This window comes from Rousettus aegyptiacus, unplaced genomic scaffold (assembly GCF_014176215.1).
Source record: "Rousettus aegyptiacus isolate mRouAeg1 unplaced genomic scaffold, mRouAeg1.p scaffold_m13_p_2, whole genome shotgun sequence".
NCBI classification, from domain to species: domain Eukaryota; kingdom Metazoa; phylum Chordata; class Mammalia; order Chiroptera; family Pteropodidae; genus Rousettus; species Rousettus aegyptiacus.
In genome coordinates, this window is record NW_023416295.1 from 49247398 (window position 1) to 49274144 (window position 26747).

Consider the following 26747-nt stretch of genomic DNA (forward strand, 5'->3'; position numbering starts at 1 on the left):
TGGTGCTGCATAAATTTTTTATTAAACCCAACATGATACAGTCATTTAATATCCATAGACTAATAATTTACAAGTATTCAGTACAAAATAAACATATTTACAAACCAGATCATTTTGATTACAGTTTTAAATATAATTTTTAGAAAACTGGCAGTAAAATCTTGGATAAATGAATTTCTCCTTAATCATTAAAAAACTCTTTCTTAAAAGCTTTTCTGTAAATGTAAAAATTATTCCATGCCTTCTAGCGGGGGACTAGGATCTTTAATCTTGAGATATCTTTAAATAGAAATCCAGCTCAACTCAAGATCAACTCATTACTTCCCACAGTCCCTGTAGGGTGAATCCATCCTTCAATTTCTCTATTGCAAGCCCCAGTTCTTCTGAAAATACAGGTTCACGGTCTTGTTGCTTTTTGGGAGATAAGAGGATGAGATGGGAATAGAGAAGGTGGGCAAGGAAGGAAAAAACAAAAAAATAGGTTTCACATAAGTTTGTGAATACTAAATGTTGGAAAATACAAAGTTTCTTTTTATATACTATAGCTAAAATATCCTTACCTTATTGCCATCAGCAAAATAAGCCTATAAAACAAAGAAAATTATATTTCACTTACTTGATATAATATGTTGGTGGGTTAAGGAACAGATAATTTACAGAACAATTCTATGACTAAATGTATTTAATATTCTGTTATGTGTCTAATGGCTCTTCTCAATTTTCTTTACAATACGGATAGCAGAATTCACTTTTTCTATCAGTGTTTATTAAAGTCTTCAAGGGTTATGCTTTAAGCTTTAAAAAATGTGCTTTGTAATTAGTGTATAATTAGCATTGTTATAATGAAAGGAGACAAAGAGAATGACTTAAAAGGTATAAAATTTCATTCCTACTTTTCATTTAGATGATGATGCTGGCAAAACAAAACAATCAGTGCTTCAATATGTGTCAGCAAATGCATATAGTTTAAGATAGTAGTAGTAGTTTATAATTAAATATTTTATACTAATTTCACATTTTTGTTTAAAAATATATGTTACCAGGTAGGCATTCTGGTCAGATTTATAAATTACAATATAAAATAAATATTATGATTTTGGCTATTAATTAAATAATACAAATTTGGAAATAGGAAAGTATATTATTCACATAGATATCCATTTTAAGTTAATATACCTATAAACTGAAGGAAAGTCCATCTTATAAAAATTAATTATAGGAAATACAGATTTTAAATTAACTTAATTACCTAGATTTCTTTTTCACATATCTGAGATCCTATGAAAAACTGTGTTCTCACACTATTTCCCAGTTTGGTAATTTAAAAATATTTCCATACACACAAAAAATGCCTAACTTAAAAAAATAACTCTCCAACTAATGTTTAAGATACTCTCAAAAGTATCAAGTTCTATGGTATTTTACACACTTAAACCATTATTTAATAAAACATGACTCGGATAAAAAAGAATCAGGAAATTTAGTAGCTCTCCTTTATAATGCTCACCACAAAAGCATCCGTGTGATCATCAGACTCTATTTCTACATCATCTTGAATATGTTCAACCGTCAGAGCTTCAAGGGGCTGTGGCTGAAAAATCGGTGGATGTTAAAATGCATCGAAGAGACAATATTGTTAAAAAAACAATTTTAGTAAAATGTGCTGAGAATTGTAAATATTTGTAAAAGAATAACACAATTACAAACTATTCAAGTCTTATAAAAATCCTTGCATAACGTATTCTAATAAAACTAATGAGTAATGAAATGAGTCAGTTAAACCTAACTATCATCGAAAGAATTAAAATGATAAATTTACATAGATTCAAAATGATACTTAGAGGTATTCTTAAAGAAAAACCTCTCATTGGATTTTATCTTATTTTCTTTCACATAGTTAAACTAAATTTTGTATTATAGCAAATTTTAAATTTTCCTCAAAATAGTCATTAAATAGGATTTGTGAAAAGAGAACTAAGATTTGTATGAAATATTCTAAAGGTAAAGCAGAATAAAATATAACACTCATATTTACTAATTCGTTTTTCAAATATTTGAGTATCTGGTGTATTAGGTACTATAATAGTATTACCAAGGGTATACAGTCCCTGCCCTTACCCACAAAAGGTTTATAATCTAGTGACAGTAGAAGGATAAAACACAATTACAAATAAGTAAATATTAGGTTGAACCACATGAAATTGCCAGTTTTCTTTCTTGAAAATAGTCAAATATTAATTATATGGTTCAACCTATGCAAAGTAGCTGTAATAAATGGAGTTATCTATTGTGATAACATTTTGGAGACAGCACAACTTCTAGCTTGTGAATCCCACAAACTTTCATGAAGAAAAGGTTAGCATATGAGCGGGGGCTTTTAGAATGAGGATGATTTTCATAGGATTAGGAGAAAGGGTACTGCTGGCAGTGGGTATCAAAATCAGCAAAGGTAGGAAACCACAGGATGAGGCTGGAGAATGATGAATAATCCAGTAAGGTCAGAATATTCCAGTAAGGTTGGAATATAAGGGCCATTGAGACAGAAGGAGCTAAGTAGGGCTGTTGTACTGAAAAATACCAGGGAGCATCAGTCACACTAAAGTCTATGTGAACAATGTTCTCTAGTTTGGCAGTGCAGAGCATGCACTACTAGACACTGAGACTGTGCAGATAATGTGGGAAAGATAAATTGAAGTCTACTGAAATTCTTTAATACCAGCCCAAAGAATTTAGACTTTATTACAGGTAAATGCTGGGGGACAGTTGAGGGTAGAAGTGTATTGCTTGACAAGAGTGACCTGATTCTACAATCTGAGGTTAGCTTCAGTGTTTCAACCACGCTCAGAGCTGTGTGATTGTGTATAAGTAATTTAAACTATCTTAAGCCTCAGTGTCTATAACTGGGAGATTGATGATTACGATGATGATGATGATAACAATACACTTCTTAGTATTTTTGGGAAGATTAGAGATGATGCATATAAAGTTCTTAGAGCAGTGAATGGCAAACAGTAGGTGTTCAGCACAGTCATTCAACAACTATGAAGAGGCACTAAGCCTATTACGTGCCAGTTTAGACTGCTGGAGATATAGTGGTTGAATAGACAAAAATCTCTAACTTCATGGAGATTATTTATAGTAGAGGAGACTGATTAGTGTTACCAAAAATAAAACAAGCAATCAAGCATAATAAGGGACAAAAAGTGATGGGGGTTGTTATTTTGGATGGATAGCCAGGGAAGACCTCTCTGAAGAGGTGGCTTTGGAGTAAGAACTTAGAGGAGGTGAAAGGGCAAGTTATTATGGCTGGCTATTATTATGTACTGGGGCCAGTGAAGGGGAAAAGAGGAGAAATGAAAGAGAGAGAATGGGTAGGAGAACTAATACTGAGTGTCTCCCATATGCCAGGCATTTTATGAACATGATCAATAACTTTGTAAGAGAGACTATCTTCATTTTATGAGAAAACTGAAACTCAAATTGTACTAGAATCAAAAGTAAATGGTGAAATTGGGATTGAAGTCACGTTTGTATGGAAAGGAAGGGATAGAAACAGAGAAGAGATGGGCACAATTGACTAAATGTGTAAAATAAGATAATAGAAAAAATAAAAAAGGAAAACTGCAAGGTTTTGTGCACAACTGACTTTGACAATGCTAAAAAAAAATTAGTAAACAGATAAACCAGTAGAAAGCTGCTTTTGAAAAAAAATGATACCCTTTTAGGTATGCCAAATTTAAGATACACAAGTCCCAGTGTATCTTACTGACTTGGAAAATTATTATCCTAATTAAATTACTAAAATAAACATTTAAATGAAAAATTCAATTTATGTTTTTTGGAATGCTCATCTATGTGAAATATTTAAGAATATTTAGAACCATGATAAGCTGAGAGTAAGTGTCAAGATTAGAAAGAAAGACACATTTGGGAGTCATCTACAGAAGTTGAAGAACCTAGAGGAGTGGGTGACATTACTGAGGAATATACAGAGAAGGCAGAGTGAAAGGGAGAATGCTGAAAGAAGTACAGATTGGGAGGAGAACAGAAAAGGATGGTTAAGGAGACGAAATACAGGAACATATGTGTAATACAACATTAGCCACTTAGGGAAAAGGTTCAGCTGGAAGGGGAAGGGGATATATATGGAAATTGACAGGGAGACAAAAAATTTAAGTACAAGGAGTATTACAAGGTAACAAGGGCCTACTGGAAGTCAGAGGGTGTGAATTTGTACTTAGCTGCCCAGCCCTACTTCCTGATTTTCTGTGGTCACGTGCTGTAGTCCAAGAGCCAGAGAGATACAGAAAATATATGTGATGTGTGATATGTCTCAACATGCTGAGTACCAGCAGGGACACTGATGAAAAAGTGAATGACAAGGACACCAACAACAGAGTGTACAGTAAGGGCCCAAAAGAACAGACAGCAAGAGAATCTGTGACAGCAGTCAATGAGGGCACCATAGAGAGAACCTCTGGCAAGGGTATAGCTGATACAGCAGACAGCAAGGACACCTCTAATGCAGCAGCTGGTGAGTACATAGTGATAGACTAGATGACAAGGGTCCCAGCTGGAGAGGCTGCAGAGTAAAGCCAAAAGAGAACTGATATACCTGGAGAGCAGAGATTGGTGCAGAAACCAGAAATCATGAGGAAGGCAAAGTGCAGGCATGTGAGGGTGATACTCAAAATATTTCATAACTGGTATGGCAGGGCACTGGTGGTAGGAATAAACACAAGCCATACTGGTGGAACAGATTCCTGGAGTTGCTATGCTGTAGGGCCTTGGGGGATGAAAATGGTATCTGTGAGGCCTCTAAGGTTTTCCCATGCTAATGGAAGGCTGAAGTAGATTAAAAATAAAGCTGACATAGAGATTCAAGTATGTCTACATCAGAGAAGTCTTGCATATGGAGTCTTCTCTGGATAGGCTGCTTACCTAGAAAGACAGGACTAAATGATGAAGCAGCCAGTGAGAAGACAGGTGGTATGCACAAATTAGTGATAGCCCAGGGGCCATGCTCACTGAGCAGAGTCAGTGTATTTATCATTTTAAACACAGTGTAAAATTATATACAATGTATTTATATCTGAATTTTTTAGATTATATAACAACGATTCAGCAAATACTATATTTCACATAGTGAATGAATTACCTTTTCTTCCATCTCATAATCTACTCCAAATATAGGACTGGCAGAATAGACTTTGTGAAGTGAATTGATTTCCTTAACTGATTCTTGCAGTTTTTCCACAGGATCTATTTTAAAGCCAAGAACATATCCTCCACTCTACAAGAAAAAATAATGAAAATACAAAAAACGAGCTCGAGAAATGGTATTTAAGTATATGATAAATTATAGCTCTAACTGTCCTGATTTCAGAGCACAATATGTAAGCTGTGTTTTTAAATTTTTATTATGAAAAATTTCAAACATACAAAAATAGAAGAGTACAATAAGTGTCCACATAGCCGTCATCTAGCTTAGACAAGTAACAAAATATGGCCAACTGTGTTCCACCTGTAACTTTACCCTCCCCCGAAAATCTTCTCCCTTTACCCATTCAGGATTATTTTAAAAAATATGCAGATATCACATCATTTCATCTGTAAACATCAAAGCTGATATTTCAAGATTATGAAGACCAAAGGAACCAAGTTTTTCTTTTCTTTCTTTCTTTTCTTTGGGGGGAACTAAGTTTTTCTTGAGCTAGACCCTATAAAGGAATATAGACTACATATTAAAAGAAATAAGGGAATGGCCTACCTATGGCTATTTCCTTGAATTGGGAAATAAATTTAACCATGGCAACTTGTTGGAGAAGTGTTAAAAAATTAAGTAGCATACTGTAATAGGTGAGAGCATATGCTTCCAGTTGAGAGCATATGCTTTTAGGTTCAAATCTGGTTTTACAAAAAGTTTATCAGCTGTATGATGCTGGAAAACTTACTTTCCTTATCTTTTAAAGCCTCGATTTTCTAATCATTAAATGGTTATCAAGTTGTATTAAATAAAGTATATATGACATTTCATACAGTTCTTAGAATGTAGTAAGCACTCAGTAAATAGCAGCTACTAATCTATAGGCCAGGGGAAAGGAGTAAGTAGACATTCATGTTTAAACTTAGAATTTAGAAGAGAAGTGATTTTATAAATAAGTGTTTTATTTAAATGTATTTCTTCAAAAACCTGGCATAATGGAGTATAGTGGTATTTAAATAGAAAATATAATCTGTGTGTGATAGTATAAATCTCAAATAGGGTACATGTGTGTATCTGTATATATCTGTGTTTCTGAAAACAGTCCAGTGAATCAGTTAGACCTGGAATCAAAACCTAGCTTACTAGTAGCGAGAACATTGACAAGGTTCCTAAACTGTCTAGACTCCAGTTTCCTTGACTGTAAAGTGGGGAAAAAACAATAACTGTATCATAGGGTTGTGTAAAGACTGAGATAATATGTACTGAAAAGAACAGTGATTGACTGACTGTCATTAAACGTGGTATCATGATAGTAATGATTATGTCTATCAAAGAAACATAAGCAGGATTCTTTATATGGAGACAATTACTATATGACTTCCGACTCTTCATATAACTTCATGTTATAGCTAATATTCTTCCTGGATATAAATTGGTTACCAGATAAATAAAACTAAAAATAGCCTGTCATGTAGTTTTAAAAACCTATTAAAGATCAATAAAAATAAAGTATCTTACCTGTTGAGAGCTTTCTATGACAAGAGCTAAACCAAATTTTGAATCTCTAATCTTTATTGAACGCTAGATGTAAAATGAAAAAGAAAAAAAATGCTTGTTTTTATTATCTGATAGTAGTGACTTTTTAAGACAAATTTTTCAACTTTTACGCAGTAACTACTTTTCATACTCTAAAGAACAGAATACTCCTTCCTGTTTCATTAAACTCCCAGAGATCAAGTAAATGAAAATTTTCATACTGGAAATGGGCAGCAAACTTATAAGGAAATACAAAGACATCTCTGAAATATGTACAAAACTCTCTGAACTCCATAGGGTTATAACTTTTCTGAGTGTTTTAAACCAAAGGCCAGTAATCTTTTAGTTATGGAGAACCACTTATTATGGCTCCTAGGGCTGGGTTAATTTTTAAAGTCACATGTACCTTCTGTTTTTACAGAGATGGCTAACTTTAAAGAATCTCCATTCCATTTATTAAAAAACAATGTCATGGGCATCGCTAGGCATCAAGGAAGGCTGGGACAAGTCAAATGTGTTCACATCAAGGTAAGCATGACATGAGGATTAAGCTTGCCTAGCAGGAGATGAGCAGTAACACCAGTGGCATAGGGAAGATGAGAAGCACAATGGCAGGCAGGATCTGTAGAAAATGACATAAAATGTACTTCCTTGTGGGAGAGAGAACCATGGAGAATCTAATATTAAGACTAGCAGACCAAAAGCCAGAGAAGGGTAATTTGTGGTAGGTGATGACATATAACACTCAAGACAAATGGGCATTGGAAGTTGAAAGAGTAGAAAGTAGAGAGGGAAAAGTAGATAAACGGAAAGGGGGAGGGGGAGGGAGAAAAGAAGGGGGTACACAGATGACTAAATGATAGTAATGATTATGTCTGTCCAACAAAGAAATATAAGCAGGATTCTTTCTATGAGGACAATTACTATAGGACTTTAAACTCTTCTGACACCCTGGCTGTCAACTGGTAGTCTAACCAGGTGACTGTGGGTGACATAGGCTGGTAAGATAGAAACTGGCAAGAAGATATATATTGATATATAGCTATAGGAGTAGGGTCAGGGCAACGGCTGAGGCATAGAGCTGGAGTTAGAATATGACTACCATAGTGACAGACTGTGATGATATCAGATTGCAAGTTGTTTGGGCCAGGCCGAATTCATTCCAAAAGCCATATCTGGCAACTGTATTCTTAAATAACAAAAAGAGGACTATTTGAAGAACAGAAAGCACAAGTTTGTTTACTACTCAGTAATTATTCAGCATAATAGGTTAGGTTAGGCAAGCTACAACACATATAAATAAACACATATGAAACAGCAGTGAACAAAACACCAATTTATCAGATACCAATATAGCCTCTGTCACATCTTCCCAGCCATAATTATAAATTCTAATATTTTTTAGATGGCTAGAAATATTTTCTTCCTATCAGATTCTATGATTTTCTGTTTAATGTTTTGCTTTTCTCCACCTGACTGAAAACTCCTTGATGGCAGAAACTGTGTGGTACTGGTTCATGATTTTCATAATTGTATCTCTAGCACCTGCTACAGAGTAGGTCCTCAATATTTGGCAAATGAATAATCAGATATTTTAATGTAACTCAGAAATCAAACAATTTAATAAAAGACAGGCTTGGAAATATTTTATAAATAATTATCCTTCTCACAGGCCAAGAAGTCTCTTAAAAAATGATATTTCTGGACATGGTTCCATAGTGTAGCAGTTAGCATATCTGCTTTACATGGAGAAGGTCCTGGGTTTACACCCCAGTGGAGCCACAGTCCATAGTCTATGGCCATGCCACCCTGAACAAGCCTGATGTCTGATCTCAGAAGTTAAGCAGGGTTGGGCCTGGTTAGTACTTGAATGGGAGACCACCTAGGAAGACCAGGTGCTATAGGCATAAATAATAATAAATAATAAAAATAAATAAAAATAAAAAAATAAATATTTCTCAGATATCTACTCCATAAATATTTATTAATGTAATGAAACTAGCCTTCAGACTACTTATACCCTATAATAAGGGCAACTATCATATGATGATCTCACAAGATTTTCATTATGTTTTATCTGATTTACTAGTCTTATAGTTTTTTTAATATAAAAATGAAATTCTTCAGTTTATTGGAACTTATTGTTTCACTGAATCACACTTATCTTAGCAGCAGCAGCAGCAGATTAAAAAGAACTACTTTTATCTACTCTCAAAACAAATTCTTCTTAGATGTCATTAGTTCTTACTCTGTATTTTAATAGTTTTAACATAAGTTAAAACCACTATCTTCATAAAAAGCATCTTGATTTCTTTCACCGAAGCTGAAGCATGAATCCAGTTTAAAATACATGCTGTATCTGAATACAATTAAAACAGTTAATTCACAGAATTAATGATTTCATTCCTGGCTTTAAAAAGGTTTGAGCAGAAAGTGGCAAGAGAGCCATAATAAAATGTGTGGATCAGTGTGCTAACGCCATGCCAAGGAGCAACCATATACCCGTCTTGTGGAAAAGTTATGGAACACTTTAGTAGCTAAAGCCCTTTGATTGGAATCTAAAGAAGACATACCTTAACCTGTACGAAAACTATTTAAATTTTTAGAATCCAGTATATTTCTCTTTTAATAGCAAGTTAATAATAGTGCTATTTCCCTTGAATGTAAGTATAATTGGGTCTTTTCTGTGGTGAAATAGTACATTATCAACATTTTAAAAAGTATGCTCCCAGCTAAACTGCTGCTACTTAAAAGGGAGAAAGAACTCATTGAATCCCCAAAGTCCTATTAACTACTGAACAGAAATTATTTATTCTACATTAAAATAAGGTCATCAAAATGCATGTACTTACAATTTGCAGGTATGGTATGCTGACATTAAAACTGTCATTCATATTTGCATGCCACACAATTCTCACATTAGTAATAAAAAAGGTTCCTAAATTTCCCTACAAGAGAGAGTAATGAGAGATACATCAACGATCATGTTTGAATACTTATTTATTTTCTAAACACAATACTAATTCTGATCATCAGAGCAGCAGAACATACCAGAATTGAGTATTATGTAGTATCAATGACTTCCTCATTCATAGGATGGCAGTACAATTAGATCACAGAGGGCTTGGACTCTGGAGTTAGACTCTAATTATCACACCATCAGTACTTACCAGTTGTTGGCCCAGTGGCAAATTTCTTTTTGGTGAGTTGTGTAAAATGTAAAATGGAGCTCTGAATAACCCATATAAATAAATCCCACAGCACGGTGTGATACATAATAAGTATTCTACAAGTGTTAGAGCTTATTATGACTATTACTCAAAACCTGGGAAAAGTCAAGGCAAGGGAGTTGTAGTGAGAGAGAGAGAAAACACATGTGATAACCCCTATCAGTTCATAAAAGATATTTTATGGCTCTTCCACACTAGCTATAGATCAAAACTGTTCTCCAGTTACATGGCCACTTAACATCTCTCAAAATCCCAGTACGATAGCTTGGCGGTTTAAAAAAATCTTTAAGACTTAAAAGCATGGCACCAAAATTATCTGCTTCTACCATTTATCCATCATTCTCTACCTCTACCTCCATCTCTTCTGCACCCCATACACCCAGAGGAATTTATTTTATACTCTGAAGTTGCACATAAATCATTAACTTACAAACCTAAAACTTAAAAAGCTGCCTTCTAGGATGATCAAGTTGGGAACATCAGAAAAGATCACCTATGTCACAATTATAATTAAATTAATATGTATAAGTATATATATCCCCCCTCCACTCTCATCTTGCAAGAAATTGTTACACAAAAATTTTTAGCCCCCATTATTCCCAGCCCAAGTGCCATTAAACAACACTGTCTTAAACTTTATAAGGAATAAATCTTTATGTCATTGTTTTCCTCTTATTTTAGAAAAAGAGAATAATTTTCAAAAAGTCCTAAAGACTTTTTAAAATAATAGGAGGGTATATTTTGTTTTATTATTTTTCAATTAACATAATTTAGGTTGACAATAACATCCCCTTTTCAATAAAATGATATATCTGAGAATCCTGGAACACCTTAATTAATTACAAATGCCAGGTGTTGTGCTAGGTGGTAAGTATCTACCTATGAACAGAGTAACTCCACCCCTAAGAATAATTTTTACATTTTTAAATGGTTGGGAAAAAAGTCAAAAGAACAATATTTCATGTGACACAAATACTATATGAAACTCAAACTTACGTTCATAATAAAGTTTTACTGAAACACAACCATGCTGACTTGTTTATGTTTTATCTATGGCTAGTTTCACACTACAGTGGCAGGACTGAGAAACTTGGACAGAAACTATACGGCCCGCAAAGCCTGAAATATTTACCATCTTGTCCTTTACAGTATAAACTTTGCTGACTCCTAATGAAAAGAAGTTATTCAGATGGGGTGTGTCTATATCCTATAAAACCTTGATTTTATAGTTTAAACTAGAATTTTTCAAATGAGTAAACTATTTATAATTTATGATTCGATATTTAAGCAAGAAGCTCTTCATTCAAATGTAGTAGCTTTATCAAAGTGGTTATCAGTCTAATCTAGATTGTAATACACACAAAGGCTGGAAATTTTTCTCAGTAAGAAATTTTTCTCTAGAAACTAATGTGTTACTTATTCCAACTATTAGTCGCTTACATGTTTCAACTGGTTATTTCAAGAGCAAATGAAAAATTACAATAATGGATGTAGGAGTTGCCAGATGATTTATATGTTTAATTCTATAAAGACCAGATTAAAAGCCTTCCATGACTCTCCACACCATGCCTCTCTTCCACTAGCATTAATTATCAAGATGCAGAAGGTAGTGTAATAGTATAGGGGGAAGATCATGGCTTTGGGAACTAGATGTGTGAGGTCACTTAATTCTTTAGGCCTGTGTTTTTCATAGTAAGTGAACAGAGATTGAACTTGATCTTTAAGGTTCATTTCAGCTCTAAATCAATGTAGAACAAATGTTGCTGAAAAGGACAAAAACATAATATGAATATCAGTATTTTACATCAAGAGCTATAATGCTAATTTATCAAGAGAAATAATGCTAATTTTAACAGGTAAATGAATATATAAACTCAATGATAAATGAAAAATGACAACCAATGCACTGCCCCAAAAGTTTCATTAGTCTTTTGCACAATACCTGGTCACTAGATAAATTCCATACTCCATTGATTTTATCATATACGTGTTCTTGTGGTAATAATCTTAATTGCTTGTTTTGAATTAGAGCACTTCTCAATTTAAAATCACGATACATTTTAGATGTTTCATATGCTCTATAAAAGAGAACAAACAAAAGGCTAACTCAAACAGAAAATGCAGTTTTTCTTAGGTTACTTATCTACTAAAATATATAGTTGTTAGTACTTAACATACATCACTCAAAGAATTATTACAGTAAATTAAAATTTTTTTTTCATTAAGTTTTGTCTTTTGTAGAATTTGTCATTTTAGTGTAGTATTTACATATATTATCCCAGTAACCTATATGTTAGATGTCTAATTTTTAAGGCAATATATGTATCACACAGCACAAATGAGAGGACACAGATTTTCTCTCAAACCATTATCCTTTTGACATAAGCAAGAATTCAATTACTTTTCTCACTGAAACCTGAAAACATGCTCACATATACCTCTACACAGAAAATTAGAATGAGTCCATACCAATTCCAAAAGGGACCCCAGGACAGAACCAAAGGCTCTGTGTGTGTGTGTGTGTGTATGTGTGTGTGTAAAATCCCTGTAAGTCTGTTTTCTATGTCTCTATTCATAAAACAGAACATTCTTAACTTTTGATTAGTTAATTCTAATTTTACTGCACAAAAATATAGACTAATTTACCCATTAGCTTCCTTAGCTTGAATAACTTTAGAAGTCATTAATATAAATTATAATATTTATTGTTAAATTTCTGACTTTTACCCTTATTAACCTTCTAATATATAAACTGTGAAAGAGCAGAATTCAAGCATTTGCTTATAAATCTTAATTTTCTTTAGTACTGGAATCATCAATATTTAACCAGGAGAAAAAAGGAAACTATTTATGCTGTAAATTATTTTTTTTTTTGGGGGGGGTAAACTTATAACATTTTTATGCTATTAAAGAAAAGCAGCTTCCGTGCTACCTTCAAACTCCATTTTTATATTGTTTCTCTAAGTAAAGTGAAAAAAGAGCTAAGGGTTAGATATATAAACTAAAAAATATGTTTTCACACAAAAACTTGTATGCAAATATTCACAGCAACATTATTCATAATAGACAAAAATGTCTATTAACTGATAAGTGGATAAACAAAATGTGTCCATACAATGGAATATTATTCAGCAATAAGGAGGAATGAAGTATTGATACATGCCACAGCACAGATGGACCTTGAAAACATTAAGTAAAAGACGTTGGACATAAAAGGCCACTATAGTGCATGATTCCATTTATTTGAAATGTCCAGAATAAGCAAATGTGTAGGGACATAAAGTAAATCAGTAGTTGCCAGGAGCTATTGGGAGGAGGGAATGGGGAGTGACTGCTATGCGTTTTTTTTTTTTTGAGGTGATAGAAATATTTTAGAATTGGGTAGCAGTGCACAACCTTGTGAATACACTAAAACTACCAAGCTGTAAATTTTAAAATAGTAAATTTTATGTTATGTGAATTATATCTCAAAAAACCCAAACCAGTATGTAGATTAAAAAAATCAACAAAATGAAAAGTCAACAAACTAGGAAACTAGGAAACTAAGAAATACATTTGCAACATATATGGCTGATAGGGGCATAATTAAGAAATTTACAATAGGAAACAATAAATAACCAAAAAAATATGAAAAATTTCAGCATCACAAGTAATAAAAGAAATGCAAGTTGAAACAATGGCACATATCTCATATATTTCTGTGTGTGTTGGTATGTATAAATTGGTGTATATATTTTGGCTGTCATTTTAGCCAAGTTTTTTTAAAAAAAATTACAGTTCTTAGGACTTTAAAAAAAAAAAGAGCTGAAGTAGTGAAAAAAAGAATTTAGCAAACAAACAAATAAACAAAAAAAAAAAAACCATAGAACAGCAACAAAATTTTGGGGGGAAAATACCAAACATGCCTTCTATTATTGGAAAAATAATCTTTTTTTGTCATTAATTGAATTATCAACTTGGTTATTTACATTGAATTTTCCATCTCCCTTGGTAGCGAATTCAATAGAACCTTCAGTAGAAATTTTTATGAATCTTTAGTAGTCTTATCTGTCTTATAAATACCTTCAAAGTGTTTATTAAATGATAATGCACTGTGTTCTTTTATATATCTTCAGGATACTTGCATAGAGCTTGGAGAAAGATAGCACCACACTTCTAAACTTCATCCTCTAAACCTTTAAATCATAGAATTACCTTAACAGTATTCAATAATCCACAAAATATTACCATACCTGTGTACTGCAATCACAGAAGTAAAAAGTCTAGGACTTCCAGGAACCAAATTTGTAAATATAAATTCAAAACGAGTACTGTTACATTTTGTTAGTATATAAAGGGCTTCAGTTTGGCCTCGTAATTTCTGTAAGAACAAATTTATTTAAAAGTTTAGATTTTAAGAGAATTTTCTCATTTACAGTGAAAATACCAACCTCAAATATCTAATGTTTCTTCACTGTATATTTTTCAATAAGATTTTTTAAACTTACAGAGTTAGCAGTCCTTGTTGTAATATTCAATATGCAGTTGTAACCGATAGCTAAAATTCAAAAGCAAAGAATTTAAAGAACATGATACAATAAACTGAGGGAAAAACATCTCTCTATATAGAACTTTGAACAATTTTAAAAATTAAATATAAAAATATAATTTTTAAACATTTTTGTGAAATAACTACAAACTTAAGTTAGTGAAAAGAAATAAAAAGTCAATTCTGCGTTGCGCAAACATATTCATAACATGGGACAAAGGAAGTTTACTTCTCTAAAACCTATACAATATTATTTACTGAAAATGTTAGACCACTACATAAAGAGAAAAGAAAGGTCTAAATGGATAATCTAAAATGTTTTAAAAAATAAGTGAAATAAAATTTAACACAATGAAAAGTTGTACTTTTATTAGGATTTAAATCTCTCTTCTTTGAGATTACTTGAAACAGGTTGTCAAAGATAAGCAAAAAAGAAAAATCGTTTGATGCAAAAGCACTAATTTTATATATATATATATATATATGTCAGAGACAAAATGGGCAGACTGAAAAACATACTTTTGCATTATGATGCAATCAGTGGTTAGTCTAGGATTTCTAAAGTTTTTATCTATTTAAAGTTTTCCACATATTTCATAGTATAGCTTTTTTAGTATCAAAAGTCATTGTGTAAATTTAAAGTTTTTTTTTTTCCTTTTGCCATTATCTAACGAAGATACTTACAAAGATTGACTCTGGGTAATGCCAAAGAATGCCAGATAATTCTTAAATTTGTTACTAAGAGTCTACCTAAAAGCAAACAAACAAAAAAAAAACAGGTTACCTTAAATAAGGTCCTATTTTTGCAGTACAGAGTGAAGTGGAGATGAAACTTGGTCCACTATCAGCAGCAACACCCACAGACGTTTTCATACATTTATTACTTGAAAATATTTATTGTGCATACCTAGCCTATATTAGGTATCATTCAGAATCCCAGAAAAACAAAATCTGATAGTTACAAAAGAAGTACAGGTATTCATTGCCAACATCTTGATTTGACTCAAGCTGACAGACAGAATTGGGTACTGGTTTTTTGTCTTGGTAGAAGCTGCTTGGTAGAAGCTGCTCAGTATACAGCTGAGAATGAGTATTGGATAATATAATTATTTCAAAGCCATTCAGTGGAATCACACTTCTCAAAGAACTCTCACATACATACTATTCCCTGCCATATGAGTGCTCTCCTAGCAGTTCTCATTTAAATGAACCAAAGAACCATATATTTATATACTCCCTCCCTTTTTTGTTTTTGCTGTGAGCAAACTTTTTTTGTTCATGTGAAGTTATAGCCAGGCTGAAGTCTGTTTAAGGCTTTATGCTTTTCAATCTCAGCCTCAGATTGATGTTCTTGTACTAAAATACAAAGTTAGATAAACTTCATTTCTCAACGTGTGTCCTGTGGAATAGTAGTCCCTATAAATGCTCCAAGGGAAAAAAAAAGTCGAGTAAATCTGAGCGTGGTAAACTAAGTGTCTTAGAGACTAATAATACAATTGGCATATTAGGATAGCTGTGAAATATCCTGATATAATAAAACTCTGTTAACTTTGTTTAATACACCATTTCTTCAACAAATTATAATTATAGAACTCTTCTGATGAATAATCTATAGCCGGTTCATATTCTTTCCTCCCTGAAAACTCCTAGAATATCTAAAATCAGAGAAACCACACCTATATGAATGCTGGAATGAGATGGGATAGGAAAGTCCAAAAATAAAGGAAGGCATTCTCAAGAGAAGCTGCAGAACAAGACATGATAAGTTTGACAAATAATAAGTAACCCAGCCTGGCTAAAGTGGAAAGTTCACACAAAATTATAGAAGGGTGGACACTGCACCTATCGGTTGGGGTCAAACAGAAAACAGATGGCATATTCAAATTAGGATAACTGAGATTTATATACAAATGGACTTATTACAAAGATACAGGTGGGGTGTAAGGAACCATAAGTGAGTACAGCAGACCTGTACCACCCCAGACACAGAGGGACAAGGATAGGGAGCAGTTAACCAAGTCTGAAAGGAACAGGAGTCCTAAAGAGCTGAATGTTTTGAGAGGAAAGAACCAAGGGAATAACTACCAAGAACTCATTCTCCTGTCTCCCTTTGATCTTCTGCCATGGCTCTTCCAATAGGAAGCTAGATTGCACAAGGAGTCCTTTGATGTAGTCTATACATTTTTCCAGGGTAATGGGGAGGGGTAGAGAAGGGTGCTGGCTCTGGAGGGACATATGGAGGACAGTGGCACATGGAAGAAAGGTTGTAGACAAACTAGAAGTTCCTCACTGCTAGACTAAAAAATTCAGACTTAAATGTTACCAGTGGAGGCCGTGGAGGCAGTGTAGATGGGTGGGGTTTAGAATTGGGATTGGGGAGAACTGAAAATTTTTGAGAAGAGCATAATGTGATCCCAGAAGTTCAGAAAGCAATGTCGACAGTTTGGTCCATCACTTAGTAGCTTAGTAGCTTATGGCCTTGGGAAAGTTAATTAATCTTTGTTCCTCAGTTCCCTTATGTGAAAAAAAATGATAATAGCATCTACTTAATTTTTTGTTTTATTATTTGTATTACTATTAAATGAGATTACACATATTATGTAAAAATTTCAGAACAGTGACTGGCAAATAGTAAACGTTCAAAATGTTAACTATTATTATTTTTTAAATATTTTAATTCTTTACAAACTTATTTTTGACTTATTTTATTATAGATACACTAATTTATGTTTTCCTTATGCTATTTCACCTAAGTAACATTATATCTGGGCTATGAGCCCCGGACATCTATCGATTCTTTTTGATATTTTTCTATTACAGAATTCTAGGAAAAATTATGAAGTGTGAAGAGTTTGCTTTATAAAACCAATGACCAACTATTTATCTGTCTTTCTGTTTTTGTTTTATCTTTTACAAGTCTCTAGCATTTTTATGTTGTCTCTGTTCTGCTAAAGGATCTCATCCTACAACTCCAAACCCAGTGTTCCAGGCATGGGCTTTTCTCAAAATGTTTATTTTGGTGTTTGGGAGGACAGAGAGAAAACATTTCCCTGTTTCTCCTATCTTCCAAATATTGAAATGTGGCTGTTTCATTCTCATACATCTTCAGTGTGGAAAGCTAAACTGATAATTTCTTGTCAGAGTACTTACAGTTGCAATGGATTAAATGTATTAATCTTTTTGGGTATTTACAGTTTTAACATGGGATCTCCTGAACTTGGCAATGCCTTCATTTGGTTATTTTCAAACTTCTGAAAAGGAGGGGAGAGAGATGGCTGGAAGACAGGGTTCCCCTTTCCTTTTCTACCTTCTTATTAACCAGAAGCTCTGCACATTCCTGTAATATTACATTTTCTAGGGAAATTTTTTCTGAGGTGTGTGCATACACAGTTATTTTTATTAAGATTTCAGACACCGTGATGGAGATTTCTTGCCAGGGAGATGTTTTGTCCTCCCAACTCCAAAGTGCTAGTATAGTATTCTGCACTCAATGAATATCAGTCTTTGTTTAGACTGGTAGATGGACTGTCACATAAGAGTTCCTGCCAATCTGTATGAGACCAGCAAAACTTTCTCTTGGCTTTCTAAAATTAATTCAGGTTCTGTCAAGATCTGACCACCTAGAGATTATTATTCCACTCTCAAAGGCACAAATTAAAACTTCTTTGCTGCTAGATCTTCATACCTCATTCTTACCTGGGCTTGGCTGATACTAGGAAAAATTTCAAAAGTGTGATATAAGCAATCCTTTAAGGATAGGTGCTAGCCATCACAGAGTTTAATAAAGGACCACAAATGAACTGGTTCACATACCATCCCAGAGCAGCAGATAAGAAAGGCTTGGAGAGCAATCAGCCACTCCAAATGCTGCAGTGAGTATGTTCTGCCAATGAAGGTTACAGTTCCATCTCTAGGATTTACTGATCCTTCTTGCTTGAATGAGATCTGCTCCTTTTCTCTTCAATAAGATGTTTATTTCCCACTCTAATAAATCTTCTCTCCCCAAAACCCTTTTTAGATATACTACGTTGCCCAATCCTTACCTGCTATATTTTTTCTTGAAGAACAGTAGTGATGCTTCTAAGACTTGTTAATCACTGGTCATTGGCTCCACGTACAGCTACTGTACGTAGCCTGGACTTTTTAAAGTTTCAGCCTTGGGGAAATTTGGTTTGGGAGGGACTCTCAAGGCTGGCTGCTCCTCAGTGACATTCAGAGATGTCTCACAGGATTTTCCAGTACTTAATCTATAAATAGACTTCACAATACAGCCCTAAATTTGCTCTCCACATGTTTATTTCTAGGTGTCAGTCTTAGGAGATTGTACGTTACTCTTAGGTTTCTTTCTTAAAAGAAAGCATGACTCCATGTAACACAGCTATGACCTACTTATATTCCACTACTCCATATTCTTTTTCTGGGCAGAGAGATCCAAAAGTCAGAACTATCCCATGATTCCTGCAAACAGAGCTCCAGGAATTTTAAGTTACATTGGATAAAGCTGATGTAAGAATGAGGACCTACAAGTTCTGAGAGAGAACCTATATTCCCTAGTTACAGGTTTAATATCTACCCTTTCATTTCAGTCTGAGATGTGATTTAACTCTCTCACTCCTATAATTACATTTACATAAATGTTATTTCATATCTTATTCTCCAGCTACTATGGCTTAACATTTGAAAATTAAACCAGAAATATAAAATATAAGATAATATACTCACCTCTATCCCCATTATTTCCTTTGGTGTCTTCAATTGAATCTAAACAATCAATAAGGACTTCTCCAGGTCTTGTTTTCATTTGTCTAAAATAAATATGAAGGCTTTAATTTTAAATCTACAATATACCCCACTTATAATCTAGTTAGGGAGAAAACAGAAGTCTTCAAGAACTTTAAGAACCTATAGATCAGGTTATTTGTAGTAACCAGGACATGTAGAAGGATCTGTAGGATTTGGAAGAAGGAGAACGAGAGAGAAGAGAGAGTGAGAGAGAATGAGAGAAGGCAAGAGAGGGCAAGAGAGCAAGAGAGAGCATGATAAAAGACCAGAGATAAGAAATGATAAGGGAATGTGGGAAGACTAGCCTGGCTGGAGAAGAAGGTCTATACTGAGAGGTAGTGAGAACTATAGTTAGATAAGTTAGGAGGAACCAGATTTTGGAGAACCTTGAAAACCAGTCAGACAGGAATGTGTCTTATCCTATATACAGTGGAGAACCCCTAGAGATTTCTGAGTAAAGAAGCTTAGGCAGTTATGGAAGGAACAGGTTAAAGCTAAGCAATGTCATGACTTGGTAAACAATTAGAAACAGGAGACAAAAGGAAATAAAGAATGAACAAGAGTTCATATTGACTGACAATACATTCTACTGTCAAAAAACAAAACAAAAAACCCCACAAAAACCTAGCAGAATATGTAGTAGAGCCTTCTAACACATGTTCCAGAGAACCAACTCAATTACCTATTGAAAATACAGATATGGTCATATCACTTCCCTGCTTAAAAATCTTCCATGTCATCCCACTGTCTAGAAAATGAAGTCCAAAATCCTCCAATAAACATTTCACAATCTGGCTAATCTACCTATCTGTACCACCATCCTCTACCTGCCAGACCTTGCCTTCTAGCCAATGAGGTTTATACTTCCAAGACTGCTGCTTTTCTTTTTTTTTTTTTGGAATACTCTCCTCCTGTCTTCCCTGGCAAGGCCCTGCCCATTCTTCAGAGCTCAACTCAAATATTATTTCTTCTTTGAGGCCTTCCCCAGACAGAATGAACTATTCTGTTCCTATAGTCCTATTTTCCGAATGCTATGTATCACATTTTTTATAATTAGTTGTCTGTGTGTATCTCCTGCACTAGAATGGGGGAGAGAAGTGGGATGGAAATAATTTTCTCTTCTTTTTGTACCTCTAGCTATTAGCATAGTAACCTGCACATAGTAAGCATTTAATAAATGTTTAATAAACTGAAAACATTCATGAAATGGATCTTTTCTTGGATTAAGAACCTGCCAAGAATAACAGAAAAAAATCATAGAATCTGTGAAATATGTAACTATGGCTTATACTTTTGTAAATTTCCCTCCCTCATAACTTCTTAAAGTACCCCAAATTATGCTAGTATTATATATCTATCCACAAATAAGTGGAAATTAATATTTCATTTTTCCACCTAAGAGGATTTTACTCATAGTAAGGAATCCTAAGTGGCTAAGAAGTTCCATGCCATTAACCCAAGAACCTTAGATTTACTGTTTTCCAATACTTAATATTCAAATGGATATTTTTTCCCAGTACTGTTGAGCAGGAGTTTTTAATGATTCTCTTTGGAGCATGATAATTTCCCAAAATAGGGTTCCTTCTTCCTGTTGATTTAGATGAATAAACTAGATGGAAGCTTACCACGGAAATAAAGTCTGTGTGGTTAGGAATTTTGGAGTACGCTTACTTTCACTTCCCTCATTTTACAAACGAGACTCAAGCATAGAATAGTGATGTCATTTATCTAAGGGCTCACAATGTGTATCCTTATTCCAGAACAAGTTTTAGAACCCAGTTTCTAGGTCACTGCCCTACGTTCCTTTCAACGCACGAAACTGGCACCCCAGGCTCGTTTGTGTGTGCTGGACGCCCAGAGGTGCTGCGTAGTTCCTGAGATGTTTGGGTTCAGCTTCCTGATAGGTCGCCAAGCCAGGGACCAGGGATCGCACTGGACCGAAACCACGTACCCTAGACATTTTCAAGCTGTAACACGGCCCTCGGCCCGGCCGCAGTGCCCCAGCTGATCTGGGGTCTCCCGAGCTGCCGACGGCGGGCGCAAACCTCCTCCCACCCTCGCGAGCGCCGGGAGCTGTGGGAACGCAGGTTCCGCCCGCGAGTCCTGAAATCGCTCCGCGGCGCCCTCTACAGGTTCCAGGCCCCGGGGGAATCTCGGAGACTCACTGCGAGGATACATCGAAGCGGACATCCCGGTCCTCCCAAAGCGCGTCCAGCACCGACATGGTGACAGTGGCCCGCGGCTGGCCGTCTTTACAGAGGAGGCGGCCAAGCGGCGTCTTGCCGGCTCCAAGGCAACGGGCCGCCACTGTCACGACGTCTACGGCGGGCGCCGAGACCCAAGCTTCATTGAGGTAGGATGCGCGCTTTTACTGCCCTGTGGCGTCATTAAGCGGATTTGAGGTTCCAGGCATGGCTCAGCGGCTCAGAGAAACCAAGCTGGCCCCGGCCCAGGAGCGTGTGCTTGACCTCCGAGTGACCGTCCTGGTTAAGTTATTACACTCACCCCCCCCCCCCACCCCGACCCCGCTCCCGGTTCTCTACACCATCAAGAAATTGAGGCTTAAAACTCAAAATTAGTTACCTGGCCCCTCGGGATCTGGCTTTGCCCGCCTCTCCGACCTTATACCGCCCTCCTCCTTCTGCTTACCCTCCCACCAGGCAGGGTTCAGATCTTTGGAGGGCACCCTTTTTCTGTCTGGAACTCTATTTCTTCGGATCTCAGCATAGCCAGCTAGCCCTTTGTCGTTTAAGTCTCAGCTCCAATGTTAACAGAGGCTGTCCCTGATCTTTCTGTTACTACTGTGAGCACCCTGAGGACAGGGCCTGATCTACCTAGTTGATTTGAACAGTGCCTAGCCCAATGTAGGCATGTTTTGAATGAATCAAACTGCTTACTTTCCCTCAACTCATGACAATTCATTATATCAATGATTTTCAAAGTTCAAATGCAACTGAAGGGTTGGTCTCATCTCTCACTCTGGATGAAATCCAGGCAGGACTTTTCTGGTCATTTTAGATAATAAAAAGCTTGAATGATTACATCAAGTTGCACACAAAGCCTCTATTCAGGAAATGAAAGTGTGCAGTCTCAATTTACCAAAACATTGAATCTGACTTAACAGTTAAACTTCTCCCCTCTCATCTGGGGTCTTTGTAGGTAGGTAACCAAAGAATAGATATTCAGTTGTTCTAGCACCATTTGTTGAACTACTCTTGCCTGCTCACTCCTTTCAAGAACACCTATTTGTATTTACCCCTAAAAGCACAGTTAAGGGCTTGAGGGGAGAATTAGAACCCAGTGAAAGATTATGCATAACCTGGATAGTGAAAAAGCACAATAAAGTAAAAACAAGAATAAAAACTAGTTGTTATCCTTGTGTCATAGAGTCATTTCTTCTCCCTATTCTAGTCATCTCCTTATTTAAGCAATCAATTTTTTTTTAAATTCATGTTGAGAGTTCATAAGTCCAAGGTGTCAACTTTCACCTTTCACTGAACATCTATAATGCTTGATGCCCCAGTAATTGCTATTCTTATCTGCCAAGAAGACACATTTTACAAGGAAGACATTCATATTATTTGCCAAAATATATTTTATAGACTTAAGATTTTAAAAATCTAAAATCTACAATTTACATAACATAAAATGTTCTTCAGTGCAAAAATTTTACTTTGTTCAATTAAGTGGCAATCAATGTTGACTGAAATACATTTCCATCTTAAAACAAAATTATTGCACTCAGAAACAACTTTCCAAGTCCAACGACTAAAAATTGATACTAAGCAAAAAGACTATGGGCAGAAGTAATTGTTTGTATTATTCCAAGTGTTTTATCTGTTCTTTAACTCTGATCTATTCCTTCTTTGTGAAGACAATCAATGAAAGCATGTCAAAAGTTCCTGAGTAGTATTTATTGTAAATTGTTTTAAAATATAAAGAGCTACTACAGGGTTTTAATGTTATTATAAAATTTTTATTTTAAAACACTAAGTAATGAAATATTGAATTTATAGAATAGTTTGGTTGAATAAAATTTTCTTACTAAAAAAGTTGTGAAATCTACTAACATATTTCAAGTTTATGCAAAATAAAATGAAATATTATGGTTTATGTACAAGATTTTCTATGAGATGTGTTCCTAGACATCAAACAGAATGCCTTAAGTAATGTTCTTTTTTTTTTAGTATCACAGAAAAAGAATATACCGCTCAGGCAACTGTATGAAACACAAAAACTCTCAGCTTGACTAAACTCAGCAATTAAGCATGATATGCCATGCTTAAAAACACGTTCATTTTCATAATGTACCACATCCAAAGTAGATGTGTTTTTGCTCTGATAGATTGATTTGACATTTAGTATAAAGGTTGCCATTATGCAGAAGAAGCGAATTCCCAGCTTTAATAGGGACAGCGAAAGGAAGGATGTGCAAGAGAGAAAGGTTATGTACTCATCACCTCACGTCTTCCTATTTCAAGATACACGGTTCTCTTTTTAATAGCTGCAGCCCTGTGTTTTGATGCCACTGGTAATGGGAGGAATCAGTTCTCTTCTTATCCCAGTGTTAATAGCCCCACTGACCTTCAATATGGTCATATTGAAAACAAACCAATGACTCCTAACTGAATCACTCTAGTTCCATTCACCATACTTCAATGTTCTCTTCCCTGACCTTTAAAAAGATGAATTATCTTTATCCTTATCATTATAATGAATACCTCAGAATTCGAAAATTACATCTCATTATTTACAAGTGGCCAGGAATTCTGAGCTATTGAACTCTCGATTCCCAGTATGTACCTGTGCTTCTCTATATGTGGTTCTCTTCCTGAATTCACCCTCCTCTCCAATCTAAACCTGTCAGACTATTGATTTATACTCCTAAACTCATTTTTATATTACTCCAACTTCCACTAAAAAATTGGCATGCCTTTTCAATATATATTAATTACCATTGACAAAATGATAGTTTGGTGGCAGGCTCCCTACAAAAACTAAGTACAGGCATTTGTATTCATATCATTTTACAATTGTATTACACACATTGTATGCATGACCTTGATCTAAGTTGATCTAAGTTGATCATAGTTCCTGTGTATCTCTGTATTAAAAAAGAACAAGAAAAATGTCTATAATTATTTATATTTCATTATTAATAATTTTTATAAAACATTTTACATCTTTAACTTATACCTCCAAAATAAACATATTATGGTGTCCAAAGTTATTTTAATAGCATCCCATTAATAGTGCATAGTAACACATTTGGAAGGTTATTATTTTGTTTTACAGTATTATTTGTACACTCAAATTGAGCTTCAGTGCTCAATGGGCTGACAAAATTGCATCTCCTCACAGCACTAAACATAAACATTATGAACGAAATGGATTTAATCGTTATTGTTCTTTCATGCAAATCCAAAACACAAAACAATCTGATGATGTTGGAACTATTTACAGAACATTAACCATTAGGTTAAATTTTAAAGATTAAAGAGGTTATAGAAAGAAGAAAAAGTTATTGACTATTTCTTAGAATTTCTATTATCTACTGATTATACCATAACTAGTAAAGCTTAGAAAATCCATTTTGTAAGCTATAATATTTTCTATACTAATAATAAAAGTAAGCAGTGTGAAAAATGCTTTTTAGATGGTTGTCAGTTTGTCTATCTTTAAGATACTCCTATTGTGAGGGGAGAGGAATTAAGGGGGAGAGAAGTGTGAAGCCTGGAGGGAAGCAAATGTAGAAACTGCAATTTCAACATAATGACAGAAGGACATTTGAATGTTAGGACATCTAATTCTGGATTTTAAGTTATCTATAAAACTGTGATATAAATTCTATTTGTCCCACAATACTTTAAATTAAAATGCAAAGGCTTTATGTGACTATCCTCTCCCTTCTCTCACCCCACAGAAACCAGAAAGAGGCGCTAAATATCATGGCTCAGAACAGGGACAGGGAGTTTGTCCCTGATTATGGATGGGGCCATCCATAATCTGAACCAGTTAATTCAGAGGAAGTCAAAGCTTGGATTTGTAGGTAAGTATGGGAAGATAAAGCCCCTGGGATATCACAGACGTATAGGTGACATTGGATATTGCCCAGAGCGTGTACTCAATGTTTTAGCCAATCTTATTTCATTGCTAGAGTCAAGGTGATACTGTTGACATCTAAGATTCATATAGAAATATTTCACATATTTTCATCTGTGAAAATAATGGTATCTTGAAGATTCAGGGAAGATGTAGAATGTTCTTTCCCTTTCTTATAGTCATTCTCATGGGCTTCATATTGAAACTCCACTGATTCTTTGGCCTGTAAGAAATGTATTTTCTTATTCAAACACTTGCCACTTGTCTCGGCTGGGGATGGACAAAGAATAGGACATAGACTCCTTCCTAGAGCCCTGGGAGCTACTCTTTATGTTTTCCAACCACATTTGTCACACAACTCTTGCACTCAGTGTGATATTATTCTTCAGTTAGTTAACAAATATTTATTCAGCTTTGTGAAGAAAGATAGTCAAAGAGTATTTCTATATGACATCAGGGGAAAACGTAAACTTACAGTTAACCATCTACATGTTGTGATAGAATTTGGCGTTATATAATCACACATACCAATGTTTCATATGTATTTCACTTTTCTTTCATTTGATATCATTTAGATCTTAGATACTCTAATGTCTGATCCATATCAATACTTTATCCTGGATTTACCAAAAGAGGCCTGTGCTTAGACAGGCACTGACAGGCACCTGTCGCCTAATGATGCCTTAAGAGTTGAAAAACAAGAATTTGAATTTAAGGGTAGCATTAAATTATATTAGTGTGAATAAAGTATTTCAAAAGTAAATGAAAGTAGAAAATGACTAACTAGAAAAGATTTACAAAAGATACTTTACAAGAGGATATCTTTACATTTGAGAGGAGACCAGAGGTCCAGTCGTAAGTTCCTCCCTAGAGTCCTGTCTCTTTTAGACTATTTTTTCCATTTTTTTTAATTAATAAAAATTTAAAAAGCGATTGCACAATATTTTAAAGCAATACAGAATTGTATAGAATAAATAGTGAAAGTACTTCATCTGCCCCTTTTCTTCCAGTAACACTTTGCTCTCCAGAAGTAACCATTGTTAACAGTTTAATCTGGTTTCTCTCAAACGTCTTCTATATAATCTTGAATATACCCCCATAAACATGCATATCCCTAAACTGAGGCAAACGTGTAAAGAAATAAAAAGGAGTATGATATATATATAGTTCTACAGTGTAGGTATCACATGAGGGGTATATGATATCAACATGACTTATGACTTATTACTGATAACGTCAATCTGATCACTTTGTTAGGGTGGTTTCTGTCCCAGGTTTCTCCACAATAAAGTTACTAAAGTTACTATTTTTCTCTTTCCATACTCTATTCTTTGAAAGTGAATCACTAAGTCTAACCCACACT

General features: G+C 34.6%; 1 protein-coding gene, 1 long non-coding RNA gene and 1 pseudogene across 4 annotated transcripts in view; 2 read left to right on the forward strand and 1 right to left on the reverse strand.

The window, feature by feature from the left end:
* BBS5 (Bardet-Biedl syndrome 5) lies at window positions 1–21571 on the reverse strand. Of its 2 annotated transcripts, none has more exons than XM_016165410.2 (12): window positions 21448–21571; window positions 19223–19305; window positions 15185–15250; window positions 14460–14509; window positions 14205–14332; window positions 11915–12050; window positions 9595–9690; window positions 6725–6787; window positions 5159–5293; window positions 1508–1591; window positions 561–584; window positions 1–411 (listed from the first exon to the last, which is right to left on the reverse strand). In XM_016165410.2, the coding sequence occupies exons 1-12, from the start codon at window positions 21504–21506 to the stop codon at window positions 310–312; spliced, it is 1026 nt and encodes a 341-aa protein (XP_016020896.1). In that variant the 5' UTR covers window positions 21507–21571; the 3' UTR covers window positions 1–309. The 2 variants fall into 2 exon arrangements, with proteins under 2 accessions (XP_016020896.1, XP_036092221.1); XM_036236328.1 differs by lacking the exon at window positions 21448–21571 and adding an exon at window positions 21234–21400.
* Window positions 5289–26747, forward strand: part of LOC107521042 — a 26805-nt gene continuing 5346 nt past the window's right edge. For both annotated transcript variants that reach the window (XR_001599497.2, XR_001599496.2), the window contains exons 1-3: window positions 5289–7270; window positions 21415–21635; window positions 25206–25331. This is a non-coding gene — a long non-coding RNA (uncharacterized LOC107521042). The remainder of the gene's footprint in view (window positions 7271–21414; window positions 21636–25205; window positions 25332–26747) is intronic.
* Window positions 8534–8649, forward strand: LOC118614465 (annotated as a pseudogene).

What these genes read in the sequence shown, in the direction of transcription:
- BBS5 (XM_016165410.2), bottom strand. Translation starts at nt 21,506, where the DNA reads ATGTCGGTGCTGGACGCGCTTTGGGAGGACCGGGATGTCCGCTTCGAT. An exon ending in AGGAAATAATGGGGATAGAG is followed by an intron (nt 15,251 to 19,222) that starts GTGAGTATATTA and finishes GTTTGCTTTTAG; the next exon opens with GTAGACTCTTAGTAACAAAT. An exon ending in ATTTTGCTGATGGCAATAAG is followed by an intron (nt 412 to 560) that starts GTAAGGATATTT and finishes TCTCCCAAAAAG; the next exon opens with CAACAAGACCGTGAACCTGT.